The sequence below is a fragment of the Parasteatoda tepidariorum genome, chromosome 4 (assembly GCF_982258835.1).
Source record: "Parasteatoda tepidariorum strain Cologne lab strain chromosome 4, Ptep-v5.0, whole genome shotgun sequence".
NCBI lineage: Eukaryota > Metazoa > Arthropoda > Arachnida > Araneae > Theridiidae > Parasteatoda > Parasteatoda tepidariorum.
The window spans coordinates 85,759,142-85,775,087 of NC_141758.1; the positions used below are offsets into that span (position 1 = coordinate 85,759,142).

General features: G+C 28.6%; 3 protein-coding genes across 3 annotated transcripts; 1 reads left to right on the forward strand and 2 right to left on the reverse strand.

The window, feature by feature from the left end:
• Positions 1 to 1,093: 1,093 nt before the first annotated feature.
• Positions 1,094 to 5,377, reverse strand: LOC147811871 (uncharacterized). The gene is made up of 2 exons (XM_087161521.1): positions 4,359 to 5,377; positions 1,094 to 1,829 (listed from the first exon to the last, which is right to left on the reverse strand). The coding sequence occupies exons 1-2, from the start codon at positions 4,395 to 4,397 to the stop codon at positions 1,338 to 1,340; spliced, it is 531 nt and encodes a 176-aa protein (XP_087017647.1). The 5' UTR covers positions 4,398 to 5,377; the 3' UTR covers positions 1,094 to 1,337.
• A 3,545-nt stretch (positions 5,378 to 8,922) lies between these two features.
• On the forward strand, positions 8,923 to 10,221 carry LOC147811872 (uncharacterized). The gene has a single exon (XM_087162256.1). It carries the CDS (start codon positions 8,923 to 8,925, stop codon positions 10,219 to 10,221), a length of 1,299 nt encoding a protein of 432 aa, XP_087018382.1.
• Positions 10,222 to 13,484: 3,263 nt separating this feature from the next.
• LOC147811873 (uncharacterized) lies at positions 13,485 to 14,691 on the reverse strand. The gene is made up of 2 exons (XM_087160391.1): positions 14,491 to 14,691; positions 13,485 to 14,092 (listed from the first exon to the last, which is right to left on the reverse strand). Exons 1-2 carry the CDS (start codon positions 14,533 to 14,535, stop codon positions 13,694 to 13,696), a joined length of 444 nt encoding a protein of 147 aa, XP_087016517.1. The 5' UTR covers positions 14,536 to 14,691; the 3' UTR covers positions 13,485 to 13,693.
• Positions 14,692 to 15,946: the final 1,255 nt, after the last annotated feature.

Consider the following 15,946-nt stretch of genomic DNA (forward strand, 5'->3'; position numbering starts at 1 on the left):
AAAAACATAAATATTTTTCTTAAGAGATAGAAAATTTTGTTAAAAAGTTTGAAATATTTTTATAAAACTAGCAAATTTTTAACAAAAAGTTAAAATATTTTCTTAAGAGAGAAAATTTTTTGTAAAAACATAAATATTTTCTGAAAAACTAGAAAATTTTGTTAAAAAGAAATAAAAATGTTACATTATTTCCTAATTCGTTAAGATTTTAAGATGATTACTTCAAGTTAGATCAATAAATATTTTCTATAAAATCATTTTGAATCATGAAGGCAGGAGAATCCGTTGGTTCTATGAAGCATTCAGAGTGTGGGACAAGGACCCATATTTATAGAGATAGACGAATTCATAGAGATGGGAGTCTGGATGGAGGATGAACTTTGTAGAAAGTAGTATTTAAATATGGGTCCTTGTCCCACACTCTGAATGCTTCATAGAACCAACGGATTCTCCTGCCTTCATGATTCAAAATGATTTTATAGAAAATATTTATTGATCTAACTTGAAGTAATCATCTTAAAATCTTAACGAATTAGGAAATAATGTAACATTTTTATTTCTTTTTAACAAAATTTTCTAGTTTTTCAGAAAATATTTATGTTTTTACAAAAAATTTTCTCTCTTAAGAAAATATTTTAACTTTTTGTTAAAAATTTGCTAGTTTTATAAAAATATTTCAAACTTTTTAACAAAATTTTCTATCTCTTAAGAAAAATATTTATGTTTTTACTAAAAATTTTCTCTTTTAATAAAATATTTTAACTTTGTGTTAAAAATTTTCTATCTTTTAAGAAAGTAATTATGTTTTTATAAAAACAATTTCTCTTTTAAAAAAATATTTTTACTTTTTGTTAAAAATTTGCTAGTTTTATAAAAATATTTCAAACTTTTTAACAAAATTTTTCTATCTTTTAAGAAAATATTTATGTTTTTGTAATAATTTCCTAGTTTTTCAAAAAGTTCTAGATATTTTTCTGAAACTTTTTGTATTATTTATTAATGGGTGACATTTTTCTTGATAATATAAACTTTTTCACCTGTGAAAATGCTCAATAAAGACAAAATATATTTCAGTAAAATAAATAAAATTTTTATTCAAAGTTTCACCTCGCCACTTCTGCGAGCATACATCACGGCTTTCTTAAAAATTTTATTTTTACTATACAATTTTTCTATTTACATATAAATTTGCTGGTAATTGAACATCGTTTAATGTTTTTAAAAATACATTTCCCCCCACTGGAGCTGATTTTCTATTTCGCAAAAAAGTCATTTATAAGATTTACTATATTACTTCCAGGAACAACTTTATGCTGAATTCCGAGTGCTTGTCCTATTTATAGGTCTTGTAGAAATCGTCCAAATGCTTTCGCTTTAACGAGAGCACAATGCTTAAAATCTAGTGAATGTATAGTGCACGATGAAAAAGTTGGTATCAGTTCATCTACTTTAGGACAGCCAAAATCTTCCAAACTGTAAAACACTCTGCCGGTTAGAATTTCTAAAAATTTCCGTTTTCCTAGTCCTTTCACATAGATATGTGAATACATATCACACAAAAAAGTCAACATAGTATGAAATTTAACGTAGGGTAATTCTCCTTGGTTCCAATCTATTTGATGAATATTTCGGACTGTCCAAGAATATTGCATTTTCTGTTGTGTTGGAAGTTCTTCAAACGGAAACGGTGGTTGGAATGTACACACTCCGGTAATGGAATTACCTTTTACAGCATGAAAAGCAAGTTCTTTGACAATGTATGCCCCTGATGAAAGTTGAAAACCTTCAAAATCAATGACTAAAGCTGAGAATCCTTTTCTGTTTCCTTCCTACAATAAAAAAAAGAAAATTTTGAGACACCAAGAAAAATAATTAACAACACACAGTTAAAATGTTTATGATAATGTTCATAACTCCTTTCGATTACTACGATTAAGAATTTATTTGCAAAGTAAAAGTCTTTACCTTCTGAGTTCTGTCTAAAATAAATCTTTTTACAAAAACAAATATGAAACGTTCACTTTTAAGAAAATATTTTAACTTTTTGCAAAAAAAATTTACTTGTTTTATAAAAATATTTCAAACTTTTTAACAGAATTTTCTATCTTTTTGAGAAAATATTTATGTTTTTACAAAAAATCTTCTATCTTTTAAACATTTTGTTAAAAATTTGCTAATTTTATAAAAATACTTCAAACTTTTTCACAAAATTTTCTATCTTTTTAGAAAATATTTACGTTTTTGCCAAAAATTTTGTCTTTTAATAAAATATTTTAACTTTTTGTTAAAAATTTTCTATCTTTTAGGAAAATATTTATGTTCTTAGAAAAATTTTCGATCTTTTAAGAAAAAATGTTAACTTTTTGTTAAAAATTTTCTATCTTTTAAGAAAATATTTATGCTTTTACAAAAAAAAATTCTCTTTCAAGAAAATATTTTTACTTTTTTTGTTAAAAATTTGTTAGTTTTATAAAAATATTTAAGTTTTTGCTAAAATCTCCTAGTTTTTCAGAAAATTCTATATATTTTTCTGAAACTTTTTCTATTAATTAATAAAGAGTGTAATTTTTTCTTGATAATATAAACTTTTTCACATGTGAAAATGATCAATAAAGACAAAATATATTTTAATAAAATAAATAACATTATATTCAAAGTTTCACCCAATCACTTCTGCGAGCATACATCATATGTTTCTTAACAATTTTCTAAGAAATAATTTTATTCCCACGTTCTATAACAAGTATGAAGCACTATGTTATTATGACTAATTGATAAAACGTGGATAAGCCCCAAACGTCCCGGACAGACATTATCTTTGTAAAATTTTGTGAGAAATAGATAACATGTTCAAGTTCTGTAATCAGTATCATTTAAATATATACTTTCAAATAGAAAGGCTATAGTTAGTTTAACATTACCTCTTAATTTGAAAATAAAGTAAGTTATTTGCATTATTATAATATTAAATTGTAATAAAACGAATAAAATGATGAAATAAATGAATAAAACGACGTAATTGTAATAATATTGTAATAAATGAATCGTATATTGTAATAACTGAATAAAACGACGTAATAAAACGATAAATTCCCATTACATGTTTTTAATATAATTGAATTTAAAGCGGCAAAAATTCCCATTACATGTTTCTTAGATTTAAAATAATTCATTTGAAATTTTAAGGAAATTTAATATATAATTGATAATATAAATATGTCGTTATTTATTCTTTTTAACAAAATGCTCTAGTTTTTAGAAAATATTTTTATTACTGAGGGAGATTTTGTAATATTTCAGAAAATAATTTTACTTTTGTGAAAAATTTCCAGTTTTTCAAAAATAATTTTTATATTTTTGTAATAAGTTTCTAGTTTTTATGAAACTTTTTGGTATTAATTATTAAAGGGTGTATTTTTTTATTGAATAGGTTAATAATAGGTAATATTAAATAGGTAAATAATAATTATAGCCATTTATATCAACGGTATTTATGTTAAACAATAACTAAAATTAAGAGTTATTAATATAGTCTCTTTCTAACATTTTAAGTATAGATGACACCATTAGAATTCATATAGTATTTCTTAAATTATTCAAATTTATTTTATTAAAACCTTAAGTTTTCCTCTGATCTCTGTACATTCACAGGATACTGGTTAATGAAACCAATCCCACTATTTGTCGTCGGACTAAGGGTAGGAGGTTTTCGTAGTCTTCCTCCTCATATAACATGGGTACTCACAAAGTCCACTTCGAAGACATGTATTGTCTCAAGATCTAGGAGTTCCATTGTCTTCTGGGTTCAAAAATGACAACATTGATAGCCGTAAATCCAAACGATAGGGATAAAAATACCTAATCGTATAAACTAATATTTATTAATTTAAAATTAATATACCTTTAATTCTAATACTTTTAATATTCACAGTAGACATACTTAATAAATTTTAACAAATAGAAAGTTAATTTAAGAAATATTAACTTCATTTAGATTACGCAATGAAAAAAAATAATAACTATTCCTAATTTGTAACTAAGAAGATGAGTAATTTTTATTATTAACAAAATAAAAATAATTAATTAAAATGTACAAAACAATTTACTTTATCTTGGTTAATTAAAGATACAGATTAACGCATCTCAGTAGTTTTATAAATAATACTATTTAACATTATCAATATACTATTTATCATCAATATAATAAAAATAACGTAGTTATAAAATTTTTAAAGTTAACTAAGTTTTGTAACATGCTCTGCCTAAAAACGAATTAGTGCTAGAAGTTAAAATAAAACAATTCTATTAACAATAAATTTAAAAGCATAGTAAATTACTAAGAAATCAATAGTACTTACTTCAGTTTCAGCAAGTTTTCTCTTTAAATAACCGTCCATAACGAAATGGTTAATTGAAAAACTTTTCAAAAACTTAATCGAGACACAACAGAAGAACAAGTGAATTACTAATATAAGAGGGGGGGTAGGTAAATTAAGTCACTCTATCCTTCTAGTTGCCAAATCATGAAAGTATAACTCTAACAACCAATCAGAAAAATGTTAAACTGTCACATGCTTAACTATTTACCAGCGCAAGTGAAAGGAACTGAATTCAACACATGCGTCATAGCCCAAGATCTAGCTTGTTATATGTTATCAGAATGACTCGCTCTGTAACCAGTAGTTGTGTTATCACACAAAAACACGTCAAATCTTAACATGTGTATGGTCAGTACCGTTGCCACTCAGAGAAAGCTATCATAACATTAAGAGGGGCAGAAATAATTATTTAATAACTGTCAAAGGTTAAGTGAAAAATATATCGATGAGACTGCAGGATGATATCGATATCAAATCCTTTTCATTTATACACATGTTCAGAATACAAAAGTTTAACTTATTAACACATATCTAACCAAGCATTCGTGGGTCAGTGGTTATGATATCCAACTACTGACCCACGAAGGCTTTTTGATGGCGTGAGTTCGATCCTCAGCCTTAATTATATTTAATAAATAATATTAAAACAGATTTAAATATTAAAATAGATTTAAAGTTATTTTATTTCTAAAATTCCCACATAGATGGCGCCACTAGAGTAAAAGTATGATATTATTTATGTGTTATGTAATAAGAGATGACGTCATAACTTCATAATATACAATATCTCCCCAAATAACAAAGTTTCTAAGTGATGCCATCCTTAAAAACTAATATTAAAAATAATAAGTGTTGCCACCCTCAAAAAACTAATAAATTAAATAATATTTAAAAAAACGAAACTAAATTAAAAACAGAAACCGAAACTAAAAATATATTAGGCTTAAGAAAAAAAAGAAATAAGCTCCCCATGACGCTGCAGACGAAGTTTCGATTTTCAGGCGGGCAGAAATAAGCAACTTCCGGTTTGTAGGTGGGCAGAAATAAGCAACTTAGCAACTTCCGGTTGGGGCAGAAATAAGCTCAGGTTGACTGTGACGTCACTTCCGCCGCATACATGCCTGCTATTACTACTTATATATATATATATATATATATATATATATATATATATATATATATATATATATATATATATATATATATATATATAACAAAAATAATCATAGTAGCAGTATTTGGTGGTAAATGTAGCTTATCGTAATTGAAGAATATGCTGTGCGACATTTTATGGTGAATTTGCGAACGTAAGTTTCAGAATGTATCGAAACATGTGGATGCTATTTGTTAATCATCTTTATCCAAAGAAAACCATGTAACGTAAATATCTAGCAAAATGAAGCAATTTTTTAAACAATGAATCATACAATATGCAACATATTATTTCAATATCTTATTCTTAAACATAACATATTTCAATGTTTTTAAAATGCCACTAAACATTCAGCAATTCATTGAGTTATAGAAAAAAGAAATCGTAAATTACAGAAAACCTTGTGAATGTGCATTAGAATTACTATACAATCTACATTTTATTTTTCATGCACTTTTTTTTCCTTCAAACTTTCATGCCTAGAAGACTCGATTAAAGCTGTAAAAATCATTATCCCTAAAATTTTGTATATAGCTATTATAAGTTATGCTAATTTGATTTTAGTATGAAATCCTCGAATAAACATAGCAAAAATAGCATAATCTAAATAATATCAGATAAAAAGTTCATGTATTTAAATTCTGAAAACTTATAAATCGATTCAAATTTTCTTTTCAAAAGAGATTAAAATAATTTTTTATTTTATTTATTTATTTATTTTTTTTCCTTTTTGGACATAAATGAGCTTAAAAATTGTCTATTGCCTAGAAACTTCGAGGTGTTTTCTATTAACTATTAATTAAACCTCTCAGAGCAATTCGCGATCGCAACGAACTATAGGGGGCGTTGTTGTATGAGACGCTTACCTGCGATTTCTATATGAACCGTCATTCAGTTACTCTGGAGACGTCGTTAATGTAGCGTGTAGCATTGCAACGTTCCTTCATTAATGTGGCTTATTAATAAATTTAAAAAAGAAAAATGCTTGATCTTCTTTCTTGTACAACCGAAAACAAAATGGTATCTCTTTTTATTAGAGAAGGAACATCCAAAACACATCGGAAAAATATTTGTACATTAACAGAAAAAAATATGTATATTCTTATAAGAGTTAAAACCTAATGCCCGAGAAATAGTATTATTAAATTTAATGATATAACATGAAAGGCCCATTTAAACTTTACATTCTATAGTTTTAATAATCATATTAGTTCAAAAATTAAAATGAACAAAAAGTATACATAAGCCTCATAATTTTATGAAATTTAATTTTGTAAACAACGTTTTTTGACAACAATTTTTATCAAACAATTTCAAGTTTCAATAAAAATCATTATTTAGAAACTAAGAAACGTAAAATAAAGAATGCTGACGAAACAAAAACAAAAAAACAAAACAATTCTTTTTTGTCGCCATTTTTAGTGCTACGAATATTCGTCTTTGGGATTTGCCAAAAACAAAACAAGATGCAATTTTATTTTTTCAGGAGGGATATATTTTACCGAAAAAACGAAAATGTACCAATTCCCACAACATAAAACTTTATCTTGGTAAACGTACGTTTTGGAAATGTTATTTCATTTGGAATCTTATTCATCAGAGTTCATATGGCGATATGATTGTTTTGAATCTATGCTAAACTCTATATCGGCTCATTTTCCACCGAAATCCGATGAACTATTTTGATTTTAAATAAAGCGTTTTATTTTATGAATTGTCGCAAAAATTTTAAGTGTAGATTGGCGGCACTTAAAAACCGCCAAATCTGTAGCGGCGGTGGCGTTAATACTTAAGTACCGAATTTTTATTCCATACTTTTCTGAATCATATTATTTCAAACATTGGAATATACAAGAAGTATACATAAACACATAATGTTATACCATTTAATTTTTCAAAAGTATTTTGAGAACAATTTTTATCAAAAAATTATAAACTAAAAAACGGAAAATAAAGAATTCTTAGGATGAAAAAAACGATTTTAAGAATTCTTAACATTGAAATAAAAACTTTCATATTGTTTCTTTTTTTATTATTCTTATAGTTCTTAATCAGACGTAAAAAACCATTCTGTAGAGAACCATCATCAAATGAAAAAAAAAATATTTACAAGCAAATTTTTTATTGTAAAAATCATTGCACTTACCTGATTTATGATTCCCGGAGAATTCCAAAATGATAAGTTCCTTGTTTGAAAACTTTATTCTCAAATAATAGATACGTAGTTTATACCTTCATTACTTTTAGATAACATACTACACAGCAAAATTTTATAATTGATATGAATTTGAATATGTAGCTAAAAACAGAATAGCTGAATTCTAGTTGAACTTATTCTTTCAAAATTAAAAAAAACTTACCAAGAAAACGATTTAAATTAATTAAGAATCAGCACAAATGGCACTATTTCAAGTAACTTGGATAATTTTTTATTGTTGTTTTCCGAATTATATGGATACAGAAATATATACTATTCTATAACGAAGAAGAATATGCTATAATTATTACAATTCTGTATGTTCTGAATTCATATTTATTCACTGGAATGACGAAAGCAATGTTGACTTCACTTTAATTCGTAATGAATTGAAGACAGAAGAAATGCATTTTACCTTAATACACACATCTGTAACAGTATCCGAAATCGGAAGTCATCAGTTGCAAGTTTGTTGATAATAGAAATTAAAAATTATTGAGGAATTTTTCTTCAAATGTTTGGCGTGTTCTGTTCCTGAAAGATTTACTAATATTCTGGAGATTTTTTTCAAGTTCTTCGGCCTTTTCCTTAGGGAAATTTTGTTTCTTATTTGCTGCTAAAAAATGGCGTCTGATTCAGTCAATGACTTTGATGGAACTAAATGAAAACGTGATAAATTAATGTCCGATATTTACAGGCTCCCGCTAGACGGCGTACTCGAGCGTTGCGATCGCGAATCACAAAACATTATTTCAATTTTTTTACAGTCAGAAATTGGTTGCCTAGCAACCTAGTAAAATTAAGCGTTTCTCTTTTGAATCAGTCAAGGGTTATCTTAAAATATTTATTTGCGCAGGCGACTTTTTTTGGCGGTTTTCTGGACTATCGCCAAATATATAAACCTTTATTGCAACCCAATTTACGACCCAATTGTTTTAAAATTTTGTCTACCCCCCCTAATTCAAGTGTCTAGATTCCAAATATGTAAAAAAAAATATATGTTTATTCAGAGAAAGTACGTTTTTGTGTCTGATTTCGTAACTTAATTAATAGTTAGCACTAATTAATTAGCATATTTGAGGTCACCCCCAGGAACCATTAAGATTGACACTTAGTTCGTGAAAATCGGATCATTAGAACGAAAGTTATTCAGGGTGATATCTTTTTTTTTTTTGCGGACTGTACAGGCAGAAATGTTTTCGTCAGAAATTAATTGCATGAAAGGAAATAGATGTTTAAATAAGGAATCAAGTATTAAAGACCTCAATCCCTTTATAGACAATGAAGAAATAATTCGTGTAGGAGGTAGGCTACAGAAAGCAAGTTTTACCTTTGATGAAAAACATCCAGTAATTCTTCCAAGAAAACATAAGTTCACTGAATTGGTTGTTTGGAGAGCACATGAAAAATTATTTCATTCTGGCGTTGCAGAAACTCTTACTCAAATTCGACAACGGTTCTGGATTGTAAAAGCAAAACAGTGCATTAAAGCTACATTGAACAGATGTGTCATATGCAAACGGTTCAATTCAAGACCTGGCACTCAACTGATGGCTCCTCTTCCAGAATTTCGAATCGAACAATCACATCCTTTCAACGCTACAGGCTTAGACTTTGCCGGGCCTCTTTACATCAAAAACAGCGATGTAAAGCATTACATTTTACTAAGTGGTGCGGCCACAAGAGCTGTGCATTTGGAGCTTGTGAACAGTTTGACTACAGAAAACTTTTTATTAGCCTTTAGAAGATTTATTGCAAGAAGAGGATTGTGCTCAGTGATGTACTCAGACAATGCTAAAACCTTTAAAAGGGCTGAGCTTGATTTGAAAAACATTTGGAAAACTATCAATCACCCAGATGTTAAAAAATTCTACTCTCTCCATGGAATTACATGGAGATATATTGTAGAAAAGGCCGCTTGGTGGGGTGGTTTTTACGAAAGACTAATTCGATCGGTAAAAACTGCATTGAGAAAGACTATAGGAAAAACTTCGCTAACTTTTGACGAACTAGAAACTTTGCTGGTGGAAACAGAAGCTATTCTGAACTCACGTCCAATAACTTATATTGGGACTGATGCTGAGGAACTATGTGCGTTGACTCCTGCACACTTCCTTATAGGGAAAAGAATTACTTGTTTACCATCAGTCAAGCTTAACCTTGATACGAATTTCTCTTCCAGGAAAACTTTAATTAAAGCTCATAATTATCGTGAGAGATTAATGAAATCCTTATGGTCAAGGTGGAAAAATGAGTATCTCCTAAATTTAAGATTAGCACATTTAAGTTTAATTAAAAATAATGTACCTAACTTTAACGTTAACGATATAGTTATAATTAAGGATGATTTTCTACCACGCAATTTTTGGAAACTTGGTAAAATTTTGGAATTGTTTCCTGGAAGAGATGGCAAGGTTAGAGCATGCAAAGTGAAAACTGATACATCAGTTATTAAACGTCCAGTTCAACTTCTATATAATTTGGAACTTTAAACTTTATTTCTATTAATATTTTAATGTGAACTTACATTATACTTTTAGAACATTTTCATCATTATTGTTGTTCATAACTATACATATTTAGTATTTTTTGTGTTTTTCAGAGTTAAGAAAAGAATGTTTAAGTTAACTTTGTACTCTACCCTTGATGAACTCCTGTGAGTTCATCGGGGGGGAGTGTGTTGTAATTTAATGATAATTTAGAAATATTCCGCTGGTGGCGCTGATGAATGTTGCGCGGGACCAGAGACCCATGAACTCTTGTTGTTACATCTTCTACCCTTTTCTTTGTGTTTCGTGCCGTCTATGTTATTAATAAAAATATATTTCAAAAGAACCTGCTCAAGGTAAGTGAAATTATTTCACACTTAAATTTAGTTCATTATAGAAATGACATTGGTTAAGTAATATTTAACAGGAACTAAGTAACGAGCACGGAAATAAAAAAAAGGCTCGCAACTATTGGAGAAACACGTTGGTGGTTCAAAGATTCTGCATTAAAGAAAATTTTTGGTTAATTTTCAAACTCAGATTCAACTATTAAGCCGTTATATGTCACATTGATTACAAGTTAACTTTGTACTCTACCCTTGATGAACTCCTGTGAGTTCATCGGGGGGGAGTGTGTTGTAATTTAATGATAATTTAGAAATATTCCGCTGGTGGCGCTGATGAATGTTGCGCGGGACCAGAGACCCATGAACTCTTGTTGTTACATCTTCTACCCTTTTCTTTGTGTTTCGTGCCGTCTATGTTATTAATAAAAATATATTTCAAAAGAACCTGCTCAAGGTAAGTGAAATTATTTCACACTTAAATTTAGTTCATTATAGAAATGACATTGGTTAAGTAATATTTAACAGGAACTAAGTAACGAGCACGGAAATAAAAAAAAGGCTCGCAACTATTGGAGAAACACGTTGGTGGTTCAAAGATTCTGCATTAAAGAAAATTTTTGGTTAATTTTCAAACTCAGATTCAACTATTAAGCCGTTATATGTCACATTGATTACAAGTTTAGAAACTATACAACAAAATTCAAATTTCAAGCCAGATATCCGTGCAAAGACAAAAATATTTTTAGAATCATTTTGCAAATATGAAACAGTAATCGCCGCCGAAATATTCTCATGAATATTTGAATTAACTGCACCGCTCTCCCAATATTTGCAAACCTCTGGTTTAGACATCTTAAAAAAATTTTGGAATGGTATCACAAACGTGTTCAGAACAACAACAAAAATAGTGCGAGATTTTGAAGGTGTACAAAAAATTACGGATGATTTCATTATTTGCGCAAATAAGGAACAGATGATTTCATTATTCGCGCAAATAAGGAACTTGATGAAACTGAAATTCAAAGTTTCCATAAAAAAAATTGAAGAAAAGAAAATTGATGCCGAGTGAGACAGCGTCGAATAAAACAGTTTTTTATGATGAAGTCACTGCATTTAAGATAAACGTCCATAACATTATTTTCAGCACAGTTGTAGCGTCAATGGAACGCCGATTTCTAGCAAATGGAAAATTGTATGCCGATTTTTCCTATCTAGATCCGAAACGTTTCCCTGAAAAACGTCTTAACAAGCTTCAATCTGGCGAACTAAATGAGTTAAGCAAACTCTTGCTAAAATTTGACGAAACAGCTATAGGTGAAAATTTGCGGATTGAACTAAGAAATTTAGCTTTATATTGGGAAAAACTGAAAAATTCAGACTTAGAAGATTATAAAATAATCACAGAAGATCATTCAAATGAAAATGATAACGATTTTACTGTGGAAACAGAAGAAGTAAGTCTAAAGTGTGAGACACGCAGTGCGTGCAAAAATTGCGTTATTTGTTACTACAAGATGTTACAGAGATTCAATTTATTGGCCAATTCTTACAATTTAATTAGTCTAGCATAAAAGTTTTTACTAACATTGTCAAAAAGTCAGGTGCCTTGTGAAAGATGCTCTCATGGTAATGGCAATAGAAAAAGATCTATTAATGGAATTAGATAGTCACGGCATAATCGATAAAGTGGCGAAAAGTAGTGAGCCTCTTCAAAAGTTAAATTAAATTTTAATTTAATGACTTTTGAAGAAGCAATAAATCTATTTTTAAAAAAATGTTTATATAAATCATTCATTTATGTGTAGTATAATAAATATTTTTATTTACTCTTCATCTTTCACCTTTTTTTGGTTTTATCAACCTATGTTTCCTCATAAGAACCATGTATTTTAAACTGAAATATATTCTATAAAGGGTTATTAAGCAATTTTTATCTACTTTCTTACTTCGATAAATTAACTTACGTTCATGAGAATTTATAAGTAAAAAATGCCTAAAAATTATACACTAGGAGCCACGTACTCTTCTCGCACGCGGTGTTTATGTGGAGTAGAGTTCTGCGGACAAATTGTTCTGCAGGACTTCGTTTGTTCTGCGACGTACGTCACAGTTTTAGGCACTTTCTGCTTCTGGGATGTAAAGTATAAGAATCCTTACTCTCTAACCATTTTTTAATTTCACTCTTTTTCACTTTACCTTTCACTGCATCATAAATAGCATTGACTCCACCGAAACTTCCTGGATGTTCAGGCTTTCTATAAACTGATGATAATAAATTATCCATTTATACAAAAGTGATTGAAATTTTTCTTAAAAAATAATCTGAAAATTTTCTACAAATGCTAAGAGTTAAAAAAAAATAAACTATCGTTCAAAATTTAAATATAATTATATTGGTAGTTAACAAAAATTATTATAAAATTTTCCTTGTGGCGAACTTTGAAATTTAAATCATTAGCAAACTTAAAACAATTTTTAAAGAACTAAAGTTTCATTAACCTCTGAAATAATAAGTTTTCATTGCCTGCTGAAAAAAAAAGCACCAGTCTGAAATAGAAAATTTCAATGCCTGCTGAAAGAGAATGTGTAAAAAAAACATTTAAGTGCAAAGTAAAAATAACAAATTTGATATAACATAATTACATTTATTTAGGTAATAGTAAAAAAAATTTAAAATTCATACGAACAGAAATCCTTTCTTGCAGCTTCGATGCATACATCCAATTTAATATTTTTTAAGTACTGTTCACTCAAATAGTTTATTAACGGCTCCCGTTCAGGGAACAACATGTTTTCACACAATTCCTTTTCAAAGTCTCTAACGAGGCCTGTAACGTTCAGATGCATACATGACTCATTGAAGTCTCTTACAGGCACTAAGTCACCGATTTCTACTTCTTCATCGCAAATCCTAACGGGTGGGCGAATGTCTTTTTTTTTGTCCTATGTTTTTATATAAGACGAGGGTGAGGCACACATTCATATCCTTCTCGGCCTCTTCGTAGCGGTCGTTCACAGGTTTTTCAACTGACAGGTTCCTCTTTGACACAGTGTGGAAAGTTTCCAAGACGCTCCTGTTCTTAAACTTAATGGCTATGTAGCTCGAAATGACGTCGTCCTGGACCCTTTTAATTGCGTTCCACTGGGAGAAGGTAACATCTAGAGGAAACTCTTCCACTCCTGCACTTGTATTCCTGGGTCAGGGTATATTTCCCTTCATCAGACAACAATAGATAGAACTCTCTCTTGTCGTGAATGTTCACAGCTTCCAAGGCAAGATTTATATCCACAACATCAAAAATCGACGTAGGAGGACCATTCTTAAATACAACAATGAACTGCTCTGGTGTAATCGTAAGCCCAACTGTTGATGGGTAATAGGCATCGTCGTATCTGTTGAACTTTCTGATATGGATGCCAACCTTCTTAGCATAAACGCTGGCCAGTACGAAGAAATTATCTCCTATCGGATAGTAATGCTCTGGATACGACCCTTCTTGAAATAAGCCTTTCCTCTTAGGAACATCCTAAATTAAAATAAAAATATTTTTGAATCATCAAGAAACATAACAAAGTAACTAATAATAATAATTAAATCGCTTATGTTACTGAAGTTTATTTAACTAGTAATTAAAATAAAATAAAATTAATTTAACAAGCTTTATTAAAAAATATTGTAATGACTGAGAAAATTAACTTTTCACAATTTCGACTAAGATAACTAATTAATTTTCTATCATTAACAAAATAGAAATGGCTAATTAAATTTAACAAAATATTTTTTGGTTAAATAAAGATGTCTATTAGCGTCTCTCAGCAGTTTTATAAATAATACTAATTAACGTTATCAATATACTATGTAAAATCAATATAATAAAACAACATTACAAAATTTTTTAAAGCATTTAAAAAAATGAGTACTTACTTGAATATCATCATGCTTTCGCTTTAGTGATTCACTTCTATCCATACCGAAAACCAAGAAAACTAATAATTCACTGAAAGTCAAGAAACTGAGAAGAAAAAAAACTTTTAACTATAAACTTAATAATTTAAAACTTAACAACTACAAGAGACTAACCAACGAAATGCATACAAGCAACTGAAGTACTATCACATGAGTGAAGATAATTTAATCCGCATACGTCACAGATAAAGTCGACCCTTGCTAAATCTTGTCCAAGCCGGACTTGCAGTATCCGCTTTGACGTCAGCGCACATCCCGTACACCCCCTAACATATGGTTCGATTTAGCGATACACGTGCTTAACAGATTTATCGTTGCCAAGACGAGAAAAGTAATGATAACAAGAAGGTGGGCAGAAATACAAAATCGGATAACTGATAATGTTCAAGTGAAAGTATATCGATGAAACTAGAGGGTGTTATCGATATCGTACCTGTCATGAATTAAATACAAAGTTTAAACTTATTTACGCATATCATACCAAGCGCCCGCAGGGTAGTTGTCTAAAGCGCAGCAAACAACTACCCTGCGGAAGCTTTTAACTGGCGTTGGTTCGATCCCCACTCGGGACTAAAGTATCAATTCATTCTAATTATTCAATAATTCAATTTAAAATAATTTATTAATGTAATTCCAAGTATTAAGCACATCAAATAATAATGTAAAAATAATAGTTTAATTTTTAAATATATTTTTATTTTTAAAAAATATTATATTTTTATTTTTTAAAAATAAATTACTAAAGATGAATTCAATATTGAAATATTTTTATTATATTAATAAGGTTAATTTATTTCTAATTCATTTTATTATAAATAATTTAATCCATCCGACTACATATAAAAATTATATACATATAATAAAATAATAATACATGTAAATAATATAAAATTATATATTTCTTGATTACCTTAAAAGAAATGAGAATTTATTATTTAAATATAAATTTATTTTAACTTATATTTTAAATCATATTACTAAAGATTTAATTTAAATAATATGAAAACCTTTTTTTTTTTTAATTGACATTCACTAATTTAAAGTTAATATCACAAATAAAATCAATATCAGTTCTGATGCATAATTATTCAAATATTATTTTTATTTATTTTATTTTATTCCTTAAATTTAAATTTTAAAAATTATCTTTCTAACATTCACATATAGATGGCGCCATTGATTCTCGATCGAACATAAGATGTTGCCACCTCTAAAAAATATTTTAAAAAAATAGACGGGCAGAAATAAAACCATCCAAACATATTTTAGGCTTAAGAAAAAAAAGAAATAAGCTTCACATGACGCTGCAGACGAAGTTTCGATGTCAAAGAAAAAAGAAATAAGCTCCGCATGACGCTGCAGACAAAGTTTCGATTTCCAAAAAAAAGAAATAAGCAGCTGACCACTTTCTCCC